The following is a 17,286-nucleotide window of genomic DNA, read 5'->3' on the forward strand; positions in this document are numbered from 1 at the left end:
GCGTCCGCCGCTCTCAGGCTGCCAGTGCCGGCTCCCTGCTCCCTGCACACGTAGCCAGAGTACACATCGGGTAAATAAGCAAAGCGGTTTGCTTATTAACCCGATGTGTACTCTGGCTAGGAGTGCAGGGAGCCAGCGCTAAGCGGTGTGCGCTGGTAACCAAGGTAAATATCGGGTAACCAAGCACTTGGTTACCCGATATTTACCTTAGTTACAAAGCGCAGCATCGCTTCCAGCTGGGGGCTGGTCATTGGTCGCTGGTGAGATCTGCCTGATTGACAGCTCACCAGCGACCATGTAGCGACACACCAGCGATCCTGACCAGGTCAGATCGCTGGTGGGATAGCTGGAGCATCACTAATGTGTGACGGTACCCTTAGGCTGCCATTGTTCTCAGCAGTGGGAGCCCCACGTACACAGGACAATGCACCAAGTACGATGATCATTTCACCCACTGAACAAGCGTTTTGTTTGTTCTTCAGGTGATCAGCAGCCTGGACAAGCCAGGGGCCACAGAGAACAACACCCACACACCCCACACTCCCAGCAGGCACACCGAGGTCAGACATAAAACCCTTGTTGCCTTCCTCCAGGGGCTGATGTCCACACCAGGGGGTGGGACAGGCGGTTGGTCCCGCCCACCGAGGAGTTCACAGTCCTGGAGGCGGGAAAAGAGACACTTTCGTTTTTGGAGGTGAAAGTGGAAGGAAGGAAAGTGGTAGTGGAGCAACTACTAACTGACAGCGTCCGGGTGTGTGGCCCGGGCGGTACAGCAAGGTTGGCAGACGGTGGTGACCGTCTGCAGGAGTGGCCTATCGGAGTCTACCGTAAGGACCGTGGACGGGCGGTGGCCCGGCGGTACCGGACCGGTACACAAAGAGAAGTCAGCACCATCTGGCAGGGGCTTACGGACCCCAGCAAGGCTAGGAGTCGCCGTGAATTTGACAAATTCACTAGTGAAGGGAACCTCCTGGGTTTCCCAACAGCCAAGTCCCGACAGAAGGCAACAGTCCAACCAAGTGAGAGAGACACCGCCACCGCCAAGGTAACCGTTTCTCAGGGCCAGCGCCTGCGGGCAAAAGGGACTCCTCCAGCCCATATCCAAGCTGGGGAGCGGGTTACCGGTGGGAACCCATTGGAACCATCTACCGTATATAGGTGCAGGGAAAGGCAGTCATCACCAACCTGCCGGGAGAAACAACACCGCAGCCGCCTGTGGGACCCGTCCATCCAGCCGTGTTTTACCGAGAACTGTGTCCTCATCATTGGCTGAGTGAGTACCACCGTGCCGTGCGGCACAGCGCTGCCCCTGCGACCCTGCACCTCACCAGGCCCCGTAACCCGCCTGCCATCCATCCCTACCCCATCACCGGGCCCCGGGACAACCAACCCCCTACCCACGGAGGGGAGGAATAACAACCAAGCTGCTCCCTGTCACCGCTCCCGGGATACCCGTCTAGAGCAGCGGTGATGTCACCAATATCACGACAACCGTGGGTGGTGTCACGGACAATAACCAAAACCCCCACAATCAAAATCCCCTTTTCACTCATGGGCGAGGAACGCCGCTCGAGTCCCCGGGATCCGGCCCACCGCTCGAGCCACCACCGAGCAGCGGCACCAGCAGCAGCCGGACCCGAGCAGTGGGAGAGCGCAGCTTCCCCTCCTCCGCCCGCGACACATACTATTCATATATTAAAACTAAGTTAAAGCTGCCCATACACATTGTATGATATTCTGTTGAACTTGTCAATTTCGATGAGACTATCCAACTACCTGACTCAGATGTTGTGGGAAGAAGGATCGAGAATATTGGCTCCTCTTTGGTCTTGAAGCATAAATGCGGTTGTCAGAGGCATCTGGAAAAACCATGGGAGACTGGAAGTAGCATATTATTTTTATTGAGAAAATATGCACACTTAGACTGAGCAGGTTGTGCTTGTGTGCAGATGAGTCAGGTCAAACAAAGGTGTCTATCTATTGGCACTAATACAATTGATTAAGCTACTTTTGCAAGCAACCACTGGACTCTCCTTTGCTATCCTGAATGTGTGCACTGTGCAAACAATGCACATGATCACACAGCTGTACCTAATCACACAATGCTCCGTGCTGTACCTAATCACACAATGCTCCGTGCTGTACCTGATCACACAATGCTCCGTGCTGTACCTGATCACACAACGCTCCTTGCTGTACCTGATCACACAACGCTCCTTGCTGTACCTGATCACACAACGCTCCTTGCTGTACCTGATCACACAACGCTCCTTGCTGTACCTGATCACACAACGCTCCTTGCTGTACCTGATCACACAACGCTCCTTGCTGTACCTGATCACACAACGCTCCTTGCTGTACCTGATCACACAACGCTCTGTGCTGTACCTGATCACACAACACTCCTTGCTGTACCTGATCACACAACGCTCCTTGCTGTACCTGATCACACAACGCTCCTTGCTGTACCTGATCACACAACGCTCCTTGCTGTACCTGATCACACAACACTCCTTGCTGTACCTGATCACACAACGCTCCTTGCTGTACCTGATCACACAACACTCCTTGCTGTACCTGACCACACAACGCTCCTTGCTGTACCTGATCACACAACGCTCCTTGCTGTGCCTGATCACACAACACTCCTTGCTGTGCCTGATCACACAACGCTCCTTGCTGTACCTGATCACACAATGCTCCGTGCTGTGCCTGATCACACAACGCTCCGTGCTTTACCTGATCACACAATGCTCCGTGCTGTGCCTGATCACACAACGCTCCGTGCTTTACCTGATCACACAATGCTCCGTGCTGTGCCTGATCACACAACGCTCTGTGCTGTGCCTGATCACACAACGCTCCGTGCTGTGCCTGATCATACAATAAGCGCCACAATGAGAACACCTCTCCTGATATTAAAGTACCTTTTGCATGCGCATCTACCTTCCACATGATAATTTCATTGTGTTGCACCAAGTTGTTGTTAGATCAATAGCCATTGATTACTCTCCCTCTGGTTTTATACCATGTCTTTGTTCTCTGCTGCCTTGGCTTGACTATTCAATTACATTATTTATAGGGTAGAAGTAGCAAGATCAACAATAAAGTTCTATTTTTCCCTCTTTGAATTAAGGGAAATTAAAGCTGAGGAATACAACAAAGCATTTACCTGGATTAGAAGTCACATTCTTTTCATGTTAATGACAACAGTGTAGGTTTATGCCCTATTTATAGGTCATTCACTACATATGTGGACATTGCAGAGCAATGCAACTGTGATATAGATCTGTCATAAACATAGCAGAGGGGAATTTATGAAGGCTTTTTTTTGAGGTGTCAAAAAGTCACAAATTTATTTTGCACTTTTTTGCTCAAAAGTTGGGACTTTTTGTTATAAAACACTGACAGAAGCAGATAAGAATCAAGTAGTCACATGTCTGCAGATCAGTTTTTCATAACTTCTGAATATGAAATATACCTTGGTAATGAGCATAAAGGACAGTTAATATGAAAAGTCTATATAAACCAAGTAAAATGGCGGGTTTCTGTCATGTAAAAATGTTATATAATATTCATCTTAAAGGGAACCTGTAACGTAAAGAAAAAAATATATTAACCTGCAGATATGGGGGAAATCTTCAGAATAATTTAAGATTTAAGACGCTGCAGTACGTAGGGCCCAGCTGCCGGGATGAAATGAATTTTATTCCTCCAGCAAAAGCTATCAGCTTACAACACAGCAAAGGTGTCCCATCTCCACCAGAACCTGCTCCTGCAATGTCTGCTTCTGTCCTCAGGCATGTGAGATGGTGAAGCAGCCCCCATTGTTCATGACCAGAAATATGTACCTGGTTAAAGATGCATATGGTAAGCCCCTGTACCCAGGGCCGTATTTGGGGTTTTTGCTGCCCTAGGCACTGTCAGTGGTGGCGCCCCCTTCTGATCAGTCAGATTACGGGTATGTGCACACAGCTTTTTTTTTTTTCCAGACAGATCCGCCCTATAACCCGCCCAAAAAACCCAAACTCTAAATATTAAAGAAATGAACTCATACACTGCAGTGTAAAACGACTTGCTGTCCATATGTTCAGTCTTTGGAGTTTTTTTAAGCGCGTCAGGTTTCCTCAGACATGAAGCGGCTGACAGTGACCGGTCCATTATATGGCGGCTTCTGCTTGGATGCCGCTTACTAGTTCATTTAAAAAAATAAGTAAAATCCAGTAGCTAAAAGATGTTGGAAAAAACAACCAAGAAGCCACAGCAAAAAAAATAAATATTTGCTTCAGGATAAAATGATGACTGTCCTAAAGTGTTTTCTGTCTGAATAATTCCGGGGGTTCACAGACCACTACAAGACGTGTGCACATTCCCTGATAGAGCCCATAGCCTTCAGATAGTAGTTAAGACCTCCATACACATTAACCTAAAGTTGTCTAAACCCGCCAATATCGACAGGTTCTGCTGATAGCCCAATGTGTATAGGGGCTCTCAATTCTGATTGTCAGGGGAATAAGGATCCAGAATGTCCAATTACGGAGTGTAGATCCTATTATCCTCTAAATGATAAGCTGCTGTCGGAGATGTCCAGCAGCGGCTCTAATAAAGAACACAGAAACACTTGGCAGAATGAGTGCTCCTGTATATGGGAGAGCCGAGCAAGATAGCTGCCGGCCTAAAAATCAGACTATAGTGTATGGGGGCTTTAGTCTATTACTTATTCGGCTGACAGACATGCAGATAGCTGTATTTTTAGTCCAGCACGCTGACCCTATGTTTTAGGATCAAGACTGATAAGGTAAAGATTACAACAGCCACATGACTATCACCAGAACCACCATCAGTACAGTAATACATAACTAAAACCACACTACATACTATAATACGTAACCAAAACCACAGTTAGTACAGTAATACATCAACAGAACTACTGTCAATACAGTAATATCACCAAAACCACCCTAAACACAATAACACATCACCAAACCCACCCTGAAGACAATACATCGCCAAAACCACCATCAGTACATGAATACATTGCCAACTTCACACAGCAATCAAGTGCAGTGTCAGGTTAGACCCATATACATCTATGTATTGCATTAACGTACAACTCTCAGTATGTCCTTAACAATGGTAAGGAGATGCTGGTAGTTGTTACCAGCCATCATTAGACTGTGGACCATATAAGAACCACAATACGGATTAGTCACAGGCAGTAGACTTAACTTTTGGACGAGATCTTATAGGTTTAGGTCCATTAATTCTGAGGAGATTAGTAGGGCAGAGGTGGGCTCAGTAGGGAGAAGGGGCATCATGGGGTGGGACTTGAGACCCCCACCAATTGCTCAAAAGACCTCTTAAGTGCACAGCTCAGGAGACAGGACTATGAAATTTTACTCCCGGAATCCATTCTGTCTGCATGTTCTGGTTCTGGGAAACACTCGGGGCCATGGTAGTCGGACCCCCAGCGATTGGAAAGTTATTCCCCATCCCAAGGATAGGGGGTAAGTTCCCAATGTGAGAAAACCCCTTTAAAAGCAGCATTCACACTGCAGCCAAAGATGGGAAACTGATTTATCTAAACAGTGTCCATCACCCGATGCACGAGCAAAAAACTTTCATTCGTCAGGTGAGATGATTTTTAAGCTGACTGAAAGGAAATCTGTCACCCCAAAATGACACCTAGACTGCGGAAATATTTATATGGGGGACATGATCTGTGGAGAAATAAACCCACCCATAGAGTTCAGCTTAAAAGGAACTGGTCACAACCTTTAATATTAAACTGCTCCATTGTCCTGATAGTCAGAAAATGTGCATCACTTACGTTGCGTCACTAACAAGACATTGGGGGCAGTTTAAAATTGAAAAAGGGTGTAACAGGTTCCCTTTAATGTTCACTGAAAAAGCCACATTTAATATGAAAATGAGGACATTTCTGCGCGGCCTAAGCCTGGTGCACCATTACCACCTAATATAGGAAAATACTAGCCAGGCCTGTGTCTTGATTAATAGTGATCCATTGGTGAGAGTGAGCACCGTAACACCAGATCTCCTGCTGCACCGCACCCAACACTGCGGCACACTCCAAGCGTCAGTGCGGGTGTGCACACAACACAGGAGGAGCACAGCGGCACATGCCAAGCGTCAGTGCGGGTGTGCACACAACACAGAAGGAGCACAGCGGCACACTCCAAGCGTCAGTGCATGTGTGCATCCAACACAGGAGGAGCACAGCGGCACACTCCAAGCGTCAGTGCGGGTGTGCACACAACACAGGAGGAGCACAGTGAGGAGGGGGACACGGCGCTGTGATGTGCTGTCTGCTCACTTCAACAACCTTCCTCATTGAATCGGCAGTCAAATACAGGCAGCAACCAGGTGTCAGAACGTACCTGCATCACATTGCAGGCGCACCCACGCGGACACTGCAGTCACATTGCAGGCGCACCCACGCGGACACTGCAGTCACATTGCAGGCGCACCCACGCGGACACTGCAGTCACATTGCAGGCGCACCCACGCGGACACTGCAGTCACATTGCAGGCGCACCTACGCGGACACTGCAGTCACATTGCAGGCGCACCCACGCGGACACTGCAGTCACATTGCAGGCGCACCCACACCGACACTGCAGTCAGTCACATTGCAGGCGCACCCACACTGACACTTGGAGTGCTACTCTGCTCTTCCAGTGTCAGGACACGTGCAGAAATGCTAAGTGATTTTAGACAGCACTGACTCACCTAAGGACGAGGGACTGTCTTTAATATGCAAATAGGACGGTGCACATCTGCACCAAGACATCGGCCGCACTAGGGGGGACAGAACAGTTTGCATATATATAATATTAAGGTAAAACTGTACATGCCAGAGCGACGTCCCCTGTATAAATGTGTATGCAGATTAATTGCCATTTTGGGAGTAAAAGTAAAATGTCATCGCTCTTAGCAACACATTGTCCTGCGTCTCCCAAGACTCCCCTCTTGTCTGGTCTGCTGCAGCACATACTGCAATGGTGCCCGTATAGGGAATATGTCACCAGGTTTTGCTCCCCCATCTGAGAGCAGCATAATGTAGAGACAGAGCCCCTGATTCCAGCGATGTGTCACTTACTGAGCTGTTTGCTGTCGTTTTCTCTGCTGCAGATCTCGCAGTTATACAGAGCTCATGAATATGCTGGACTACCTGCAGCACACCAAGTAGTCCTGTAATGATAACTACTGCTGATTAAACAGTGATGTTATCAAAACTACACTAAGCAGCCCAGTAAGTGACAACACTGGAATCAGGATCTCTGCCCCTACATTATGCTGCTCTCAAATTAGGTGGCAAAAACCTGGTGACAGACTCATAATTCTCACTAAAGAGTAACCACCCTAAGTAAGCCCAAGGCTGTGCCCAAGAATAAATAATTGCCCATCACTGAGCCTACAGCACAAAGAATGACCCCACACCGTCTCACTTACAGTATACAGCCTCCACATTCTCTCCTATAACATTTCCACTACACTGCCCCCTCACATGAAAACCCCACTGTCCTCCCCACTGAATTATACCCTCCAGACCTTCCTCACTTATGAACTATGACCTCCACTGTCCCCACCTCTCCATGCAGCCCCCACTTCACTGTCCCCCTCATGATGTCCCCACTCTATAATGAGCCTTATGCTTTGCATTCTGTATACCCAGCCCTTCCAGGCTCCTAACTGAGCACTCCCCATGCTGCCCCTTCTCCATATCAAGCCCCCTCCATACCAAGCCCACCATGGTTCCCCTTCCATACAGAGTACCCCCCATGCTTTCCCATTCTCCATACCATGCCCCCCCCCGTGCTACCCCATTCTCCATACCATGCCTCTCATTCTCCATACCATGCCCCCCCCATGCTACCCCATTCTCCATACCATGCCCCCCCCCGTGCTACCCCATTCTCCATACCATACCCCCCCCGTGCTACCCCATTCTCCATACCATGCCCCCCCCGTGCTACCCCATTCTCCATACCATGCCTCTCATTCTCCATACCATGCCCCCCCCGTGCTACCCGATTCTCCATACCATGCCCCCCCCGTGCTACCCCATTCTCCATACCATGCCTCTCATTCTCCATACTGTAACTCCCATTTGCTATACTGTCCACCACCCTCCCTCATTTTCCCTCCCCCCCCCCATTTTCCCATTCTGCTCCATCCCCCATGCTGCGCCCCCACATCATGCTCCATCCCCATGTTGCGCCCCCCCATCCTCCATGCTGCGCCCCCACATCATGCTTCATCCCCCCCATCCTCCATGCTGCGCCCCCACATCATGCTTCATCCCCCCATCCTCCATGCTGCGCCCCCACATCATGCTTCATCCCCCCCATCCTCCATGCTGCGCCCCCACATCATGCTTCATCCCCCCCATCCTCCATGCTGCGCCCCCACATCATGCTTCATCCCCCCCATCCTCCATGCTGCGCCCCCACATCATGCTTCATCCCCCCTATCCTCCATGCTGCGCCCCCACATCATGCTTCATCCCCCCCATCCTCTATGCTGCGCCCCCACATCATGCTTCATCCCCCCCATCCTCTATGCTGCGCCCCCACATCATGCTTCATCCCCCCCATCCTCCATGCTGCGCCCCCACATCATGCTTCATCCCCCCCATCCTCCATGCTGCGCCCCCACATCATGTTCCATCCCCCCATCCTCCATGCTGCGCCCCCACATCATGTTCCATCCCCACATCCTCCATGTTGCGCCCCCACATCATGCTGCATCCCCCCCCCATCCTCCATGTTGCACCCCCACATCATTGTGCATCCCCCCCATCCTCCATGTTGCGCCCCCATATCATGTTCCATCCCCCCCATCCTCCATGTTGCGTCCCCATATCATGTTCCATCCCCCCATCCTCCATGTTGCGCCCCCATATCATGTTCCATCCCCCCATCCTCCATGTTGCGCCCCCATATCATGTTCCATCCCCCCATCCTCCATGTTGCGCCCCCATATCATGTTCCATCCCCCTATCCTCCATGTTGCGCCCCCATATCATGTTCCATCCCCCCATCCTCCATGTTGCGCCCCCATATCATGTTCCATCCCCCCATCCTCCATGTTGCGCCCCCATATCATGTTCCATGCCTCCATCCTCCATGTTGCGCCCCCATATCATGTTCCATGCCTCCATCCTCCATGTTGCGCCCCCACATCCTCCGGCATCCCCCCTCCCCCCCCGGGTTGCTTGTTCGGCGCTGTCTTCGGCTGTAAAGCGCTTACCTGCTCCAGGCGGCAACTCCCGGCGGCTGCACCTCCCGTTCTCCGCGGTGGTGGTGGCAGGATCATCATCTCACATCTTCCTCGGCGGCGGCTCCATGTCCCGTCCTCCTCTGCGCGGCGCTGCCTCACGTTCCTGTGACCTCTGCACAGTGAGCGCACGGCAGCACGTCGGGGCGGGGAGCTGATTACAGCTCCTCTGACCCCGGAAGTAGGTGCCGGCACGCTCACAGTTTCATTTATAGTCGCATGTTATAGACGCGACTATAAATGACTGTGCGCCCCCTCCCTCCTCCAAAAAGGCGCCGGATTTAATAAAGAGTTTGGAGGAGGGAGGAAGATTTAAAAAATTTTTTTTTTTTTTTTTTAAATTTTGGTTTGGGCGCCGCCCCCCTGGAAGGCGCCGCCCTAGGCACGTGCCCTCAAGTGCCTAATGGCAAATACGGCCCTGCCTGTACCACCTCACAAGCATGGTTTAATGTATATATTTGTGCCGCATAAATGTGAACATTGTATTTATTGTATGTAAGTTTACCACCTGCTTGCTGTCTGTAATGATGTGATAATACTTTTTAAGTGACTAAAATGTCGTTATTTAGCCACAAGAGGACACTGCTTCTCAGCATAGAGGAAAGACTGCAATAGATAGCTCGAGATGTGGGCAGAGCTACAAGCTGATCTAAAATGTACATCACGAGAAGTATAGCAGCAGCCATCTTGGGAGCAGTTGTCAGTTACTGAACGGAGAGAGAGGACGTACAGGACAGTGAGTCAATAATACCGGGACATAGAAGTTTCTCACCTTGACCAGAGCCGTAACAAGGTGGAGCTGACCCTGTCCATAACCAAATCCTTACAAGATGGGAGAAAATTGCTGAAAGGACGTCACCAAGGAGATAAACCAAAGTTACCAGCAGTATCGCTCATCTGTTGGAGAGGCCTCTCATCCGTCTGCGGATATCATATTGTACAGAGCAGACTCAAGTCTGTACGATGAGTAATGCCCACTGCGCCATCGCAATGGGTAAGCAGGCACACATCTTACAACAGTTTGGTGCCAGAACATTTGAGACGGAGTCTGGGCCTGTAGTTAGTTTAGTTAGGCATAGTTACTGTGTCAGGCCGCAGTTACTGCACAATCACTGTTTGGGATCACCGTTTCCATGACTACGTCATCTAATTCTTTACCATTGAGGCTTCTGGGTAGACCACAATTATTTAATTTACACCTAGGTGTTGCTAAGACCTATCACGAGCTTTAGGCCATCCAGGAGGAAGCTTGTGCTGAACAATATACGTACGTGTTATTTGTTTAAGTTTTTCTTCTCCGGTTCTGGCTAAGCAGCCGTTGCATATAGTAAGTTGTTTGGTCATTCTACACGAATCTTGGGAAAAATCCTCCATTAATGTGCACTGTATTTATTTTGGGGCTAGGGAATATTTAGTTGAGATTTAGAGTGAATTTATTGTAAGTTTGTAAACTGTTGTGCTGTACCGCAGGTGGCTCATATAACACACCCATTCAATTCTTTCAGGTTAAAGATTATTAATAGGTAGCTGGTGGTTGGATTATCCAGTCACGCCTGTAGGTAACGCATAGTGTATATATTGTCGTCAACACATATTGTAAGGCACCATGCTGTATAGCACAAGGGTCTCAGCCTCTTCACTGAGTGTCTGTAGATTTTCCCTGAGTATTTTCCCGTTTTGATTGCCTTCATATCCAAATTGTAGCAAAGTACTTTCGTTGGTTGATCTAGTTTTGGGTATATTTATTTCCCGTTCGTGACTTTGCTGTATCATAAAGAGCCCACCCCAATACACGGCTTACAGGCATCACCATATTCACTCTGTGGGTGATGCTTGTCAGAGTGGCTGGGATCTGCAGAACTTTCCAATCTGACAAAATGGTTGTGTTTTCTGTCCAGCTGAAGTTCTCAGCTCCTGTCTTAAGTCTTTTAGAAGGTACCACACCCTACAAAAGCTTTCAGCTTACTTCTGGAAGCTGCCAGAAATAGCTTGTGCTTCCATGGATAAGTCTTTTTTTTGTTCTCTTACTAAGTATTGGTGTTTTCCTGTTTGACCTTAACTTCTTATTTGATGCTTCTCCTTTCTGACGATTTTGTACCTTGCTGCCCTCTTGGTTTTGATCCGGCTCCCTGACTACTCTTACGGATCCTGATTTTGTCCTTTACGTGACCTCCCAGCTTAGACCCTACTTGGTGACCATTCCTGCCCCTGGTTCACACCACTGGAAACCAGCCTATCCATAGGTTGCAATCCACAGGACCCCATTGTTCACAAGTGTCAAGGTTTCTCTGGCTTCTGACAAATGGAGTGGCTTGTGCCAAGTCTGACCAAGGTAGCCGTTTTGAGCCTATGGCTTCAGTTAGATCTTACAAAATGGATCTCAATGTTTAATGTAATCAGTCAGGAGAATACAAAAAACTTCCAATGCATTAAATATATCATAGGACACAGTGATGGCTGTCATCAAGAAGAAGATTAAATTTGGGACAACAGTGACATTACTTGAACTGGACGTCCTTCAAAAATTGATGAAAAGACAAGATGAAAATTGTCCCAGAAGTCTATCAAGAGGCCTACTGCAACATTAAAGGAGCTGCAGGAACTTCTGGCAAGTACTGGTTGTGTATTGCACATGATTACAGTCTCTAGTATTCTTCATATATCTGGCCTCTGAAGTAGGGTGGCAAGACGGAACATTTTTCTTACAAAGATAAACATCCAAGTCCAGTTATGTTTTTCCAAAACCCACATCAGGTCTGCCAAACGCATTTGAGAAAATATGTAATGGTCTGAGGAGACCAAAATTGAACTTTTTTGGCCATAATGTCAAAAGGTTTGTTTAGCACAAAGACCACTGCGCATCATCAAAAGACCACCATAACCATAGTGTGAGGCAGCATTATGCTTTGTGGCTATTTTTGGCAGATGAAAATGAGGGTTTAGATAAGGTGGAGGGAATTATGGAAAGTTTTACATATAAGTCAATTTTGTAACAAAACAGGCATTTGCTAAAAAGCTGAAGATGAATTTTACCTTTCAGCACAACAATGACCCTAAGCATACCTCCAACCCAACAAAAGAATGGCTTCACCAGAAGATCAAAGTTTTGGAATGGCCCAGATAGAGCTAAGGCGTGAAATCAATTGATAATTACTGGGGAACAACATTTTTGTTGCATCCACAAAAACACTTGTTCTTAGTTAATTTGAGTGTGCTGATCTCAAATTTGAGATTATTTTTTCTCTGTAAGCTACAGTTTTTTTTAAATTCAAGATGTTAGGTTTTCATCTTATTGTACAAATTTCAACATTTAGTTTAACATAATGAAGTAGAATGTCTTCTTGTGCATCATCTTTGTGAAAATTTAATAATGTAATGCAGTAAAAACACTAAAAGATATGATCAGAATTTGTCTACAATTTTGAAATAGAGCATATTAAAACGCTTATATTAACCATAAAATTTGCGCAAAACTTATTTAAATTCTATTCAGGCACAAATTTACATTAGTGTACTTGTTGAGGACAATCCCGTTTGATGCTCCAGCAGTAGTCTGACATCATATTTTTGTCCTATCGCCCCTGATAACGCTCTTCCATAGTCTTCAGATCTCGATGAAAGCGTTCTCCTTGCTCATCACTAACAGCTCCAAGATTTTCGGGTAACTTAACAAGGTGACTGTTCAGGAAGTGAATCTTAAATTTCCAAGACATTGGATTTAACAGGAGTGCTAACAGCATCCTTTGAACCAGAAGTTCATAGTTTTCTGCTTTTTTGTTGCCAAGGAAGTTCTTTGTAACTGCCACAAAGGACTGCCATGCTGCTTTCTCCTCCTTATTCATCTTCTTGTCAAATTCTTTGTCAGGTATGAAGGTTTGAATTTGAGGTCCATCGAATACACCTGCTTTTATCTTCTTGAATGACAAGGCAGGAAAAGCAGAAATAATATGTTGACAGCATTCACTGTCTCTATTCAAAGCCCAAACAAACTGCTTCATTAAACCAAGTTTGATGTGAAGTGGAGGAAAAATGATACTGTCTCGATCAACTACAGGTTCATTCACAATATTTTGCATCCCTACTTCCAGAGCTTCACATTTCGGCCACTCCTTCTGTGTCCAGTGTTTCTTCCGAGCTCGGCTGTCCCACAGAAATACAGAAAACAAGGATACTTCGTGAAACCTCTCTGTTGTCCTAGCAGGAGACTTACCATTTTAAAATCTACACAAATGATCCAATTATGCTCCTCATATTTCAGTAAGTCAAGGACAATTTTTATGTCATTATAATCTTCTCGCAGATGAGTTGAATGACCAATTGGAACTGCTGCATAAACATTATCGTTATGTAGGAGAACACATTTCAGACTCCATTTAGATCTGTCAAGAAATAGCCGCCATTCTGTTGGACTGAAAGTGGTAACACCTAGCTGGCTGAGGAGACTACTGATATCATAACACAAAACAAAGTGTTTGTCTTTGAAAAAAAAAGTCCACAAATATCTTTTCACGCTTCCTGAAATGGGATACTATGGCTGACCGGTGAAGTACTTTCTTTTCTTGAAGCCTAGATTCTAATAACTCAGCTGCTTTCTTTGATAGGCCCAAATCACTTACTAAATTATTCAATTCGGGTTGAGTAAACTGCTGAGGGGTTAATGACTGCTTGGCATCAGAAGAAGACTTCAGATTCTACATTAATTTCCTCATGCTTCTTATCAAAATACATTTCATCACCATGTTTAGTTTCTTTGTCCTTACAAGAAATAAACCATTGAAAATTGGAATCGGGAGTGTCTCAGAGTGTGGGATAGGTCATATTGCTGTAGGAATATTAGGATATGCAATCATATGCTGTTTTTTTTCTTGCCGATGCCCTTTGTATGGATCAGTCAGAAATAACAGTCACTGCTGTGGTTCTTAGGTTCACGCCAAACCATGGGAATTCCAAAAGGCATTCCGTTGAGTTTTGCTTTTGTCCAGTCACAAAGCATGTCCTCACAATTATGACACACAATATGAGGAGCCCAATCTTTTCTTGATCTCGAAGGGGAACTTGAAAATAGGCAATATATGCACGTGTCACAAATGATGAAATATTGCACCTTTGAGGTTGAAGTGTATAAAAGCCACATCTATAACAGAAGGTGTCAGGGCTATTCTTATATTTACGCCTACTCGAGGAAGCTATGATTCAATCTAAAAACAAAATAAGAGGGTGTTTTTATCAAATAATATAATTTTTTACATTTCAAAACAACTACAATTATGTAAAAGTGATGTTTGTAAACATTAAAGAGGCTCTATCAGCAGATTGTGTATGTATGTGCTAGTGCTACTAATTGCTACTAATGCTACTAATAATTAATGCTCCTAATGCTACTGTACATGATCCTATATGCAGGTTACACACCAAAACATGACGACAGGTTTTCTTTAATTGGCTTGTGGTTATGTTCAATCCAAAAGTCGTTGCTATTTAATTCCAATTTAAAAACTAATGCATGCCATCAACTGTAACAAAAAGAAATTAAAATTTCCCAAAAACTAGAGTATGCACTAAAAATGGATTTCAGATTTGGGATCAGCAATGCAGAAATATATAGAAAAGGTTCTGAAACCTCATGCAACAGAAAATAAAAAAAAAATTGACCTGAAGAGGGCGCTTTAACATAAGTGTGTAGATTTTTTTATATCCACTGTATATACTGCTACATAAATAGGCAGGCTGCTATTAAAGATAAGGTTTAATGTTGAGCGAGTTTCAAAATACTCGGATTCACAATACTCGTAACAAGTACTGTCTAATACTTGCATATGCATTCTGAATAGTGTGTGCAATGCAAGTGTACCGCCCCAGCAGCGGTCGAACCACTCGGATACGGGTGTCGCTACTTGTGGCTCGAGGGTCTCTGGACCTGGGGGCACAGGGTCACTCTAAAACGTGATGGGGGGTTATTTACAAGGGATTTAGATAGTTTGTGACGCCATCCGCGGTGTTTGGTAATAGGGAGTACCCGTGGTGATGGAACGGGGGCAGCCAGATGATGTTACCCTCCACGGGTATGGAAAGCCCTGGGACTCTGGATGGTGGAGATGGATTGCAGGGGAGCACAGGCTCGCTGGGGCAGGGGGTGATCAGGTACTCACTCAGTAGGAAAGCAGACGCTGACAACGTAGTAAACCAAGTCTCTGGGTGCTCTTGGGGGAGCTTGTCAGGGTTCCATCCACTGCAGCACTGCCTGATGGTCCAGAGCCTGCCTCCATGCACAGATTTTAGTAGTCCAAGTGGCCCGTAAGCTTGAAGCTGTCCAGGCCCCGCTCCCCACTTTTTGGTGTGAAGGAGCTGTGCTCTCAGGAGCTCACACTTGGGATTTCAGTGGGCTGCTTTGGTTGGAGCCCTATCCCCCTCATTGCGCTAGTGCCTCTGATCTCTGAGCTTCGTGGCGACAGTCCATAAAGGCCCTATCCTCCGCAGGTTAATTGCCGGGTTGCTTGAAGCCTCTCCCCGACCTAGGGTCCAGTACCCAGACGTGCTTTCAATCCCAGACTGGCTATTGTACTGCTGCTGACCGTCCTCCTAGACTAAGCCAGGCACCTAGTCCCGATGTCCCGCGACCGGGTCTCCGACTCCTCCTGGTCCAGACCACCATCTGCGAACCAATCTACTTCTCCCCTGGGAGATCTAACTCCCAGCTTCCTCAAAGCTCCTCACTGCTCGAGGGCTACCACTGAACTGACTTGTCACCTCCCACCTCCCTGCCTGACCCCTAGGTGGGCAACCCTATTCCAGCTTAGCAGCCCACTGGTGTGCCTGATGGAGGCAGTGCTGCAAGTCGGGAATCCAGAACCAAGAGGGGTTAAAGAGCGTGCAGTACCCTGTGACGACCTGACTAGTCCAGGAGCATCACACAAGTCAATGGGGAATTTTCGCAATGTAACGAGTAACCCGAATGCCGCACTATTCACTATTCGTACGAATAGTGCGGCATTCGGGTTACTCGTTACATTGTGAGTATTCCCTATTGACTTGCATTGCGCACACTATTCAGAATGCATACGCAACTATTAGACAGTACTCGTTACGAGTATCGCAAATCCGAGTATTTCGAAACTTGCTCATTATTAAAAAGGTTCCATTTGTATTCCGTAACTATAAGAATATGTATATTGTAAACTAATAGTTATCAAAATGCCAGACAGTTTTGAAATACAAAAAGCTAATTTAATAAAAAAAAATTCTTTAATCTTTCTTTTGCAGGCCTATGGTGGGTTTTTGGCTCTCAAGCTGCTTTCACTGCCTGAGGAGTTGTTTGCTTGTGGTGTTGCAGTTGCTCCTATCACAAGTTTCCACCTACACTGTAAGTATCTACTGAAAGGGTTTTTCAGGGTCTGTTGTAAAATCAGGCAGGGGGCTTGGGCGTATCTATAAGGTGTGCATGGGAGAATGGAGCGTTAGCTTACCCTTGAGTGATAGAAAACCTCAGGTGAATCCTAGTATGGAATTTTCAGAGCTGCACAGTTCAATAGAATTCCAAAAAGGAAAGGTGCTTGGTTATAAGGTATTCTTTATGATATAATTTAAAATTGTGGTGCAAAAAGTGCCACATGGGTAACCTTTTTAGTAGCACAATTTTAAATGATATAATAAAGAATACTTTTTGACCTACAGGCTTTCCAGCTGGACTTTGGACTTACTTGGATTGCTAGAATAGGTTCAGGGGTTGCAATCTCACCTGGTCTTTGTAGAACCAAAGAGTCCCTTTGGCCCATATGAAAAAAACAATACTGTAAAAGACCCGACAGTTGTGAGCCTTGTTGTAGATTTTACTTTGGTGCAGAAGAGGTTGACGTTACACCACTGGAAAGGGAGTCTAATATGTGGAAACACTGGTAGGATTCCAGCTTCTTAGTCCCGGCGGTCATTACACGACCACTCATGTGATTTGCATACATGCAGTCACGTGCCGACCATTTCCTCTTCTTT

The 17,286-nt window shown here is 46.6% G+C and overlaps 1 protein-coding gene across 3 annotated transcripts in view; it reads left to right on the plus strand.

Moving 5' to 3' along the window:
- The window catches only part of LOC142291969 (inactive dipeptidyl peptidase 10-like), a 352,241-nt gene that overhangs the window by 317,563 nt on the left and 17,392 nt on the right, over nucleotides 1-17,286 (plus strand). For all 3 annotated transcript variants that reach the window (XM_075336956.1, XM_075336955.1, XM_075336957.1), the window contains exon 22: nucleotides 16,561-16,660. In XM_075336956.1, coding sequence (XP_075193071.1) covers nucleotides 16,561-16,660 — 100 coding nt within the window. The remainder of the gene's footprint in view (nucleotides 1-16,560; nucleotides 16,661-17,286) is intronic.

The sequence above is a fragment of the Anomaloglossus baeobatrachus genome, chromosome 2 (assembly GCF_048569485.1).
Source record: "Anomaloglossus baeobatrachus isolate aAnoBae1 chromosome 2, aAnoBae1.hap1, whole genome shotgun sequence".
Lineage (NCBI taxonomy): Eukaryota > Metazoa > Chordata > Amphibia > Anura > Aromobatidae > Anomaloglossus > Anomaloglossus baeobatrachus.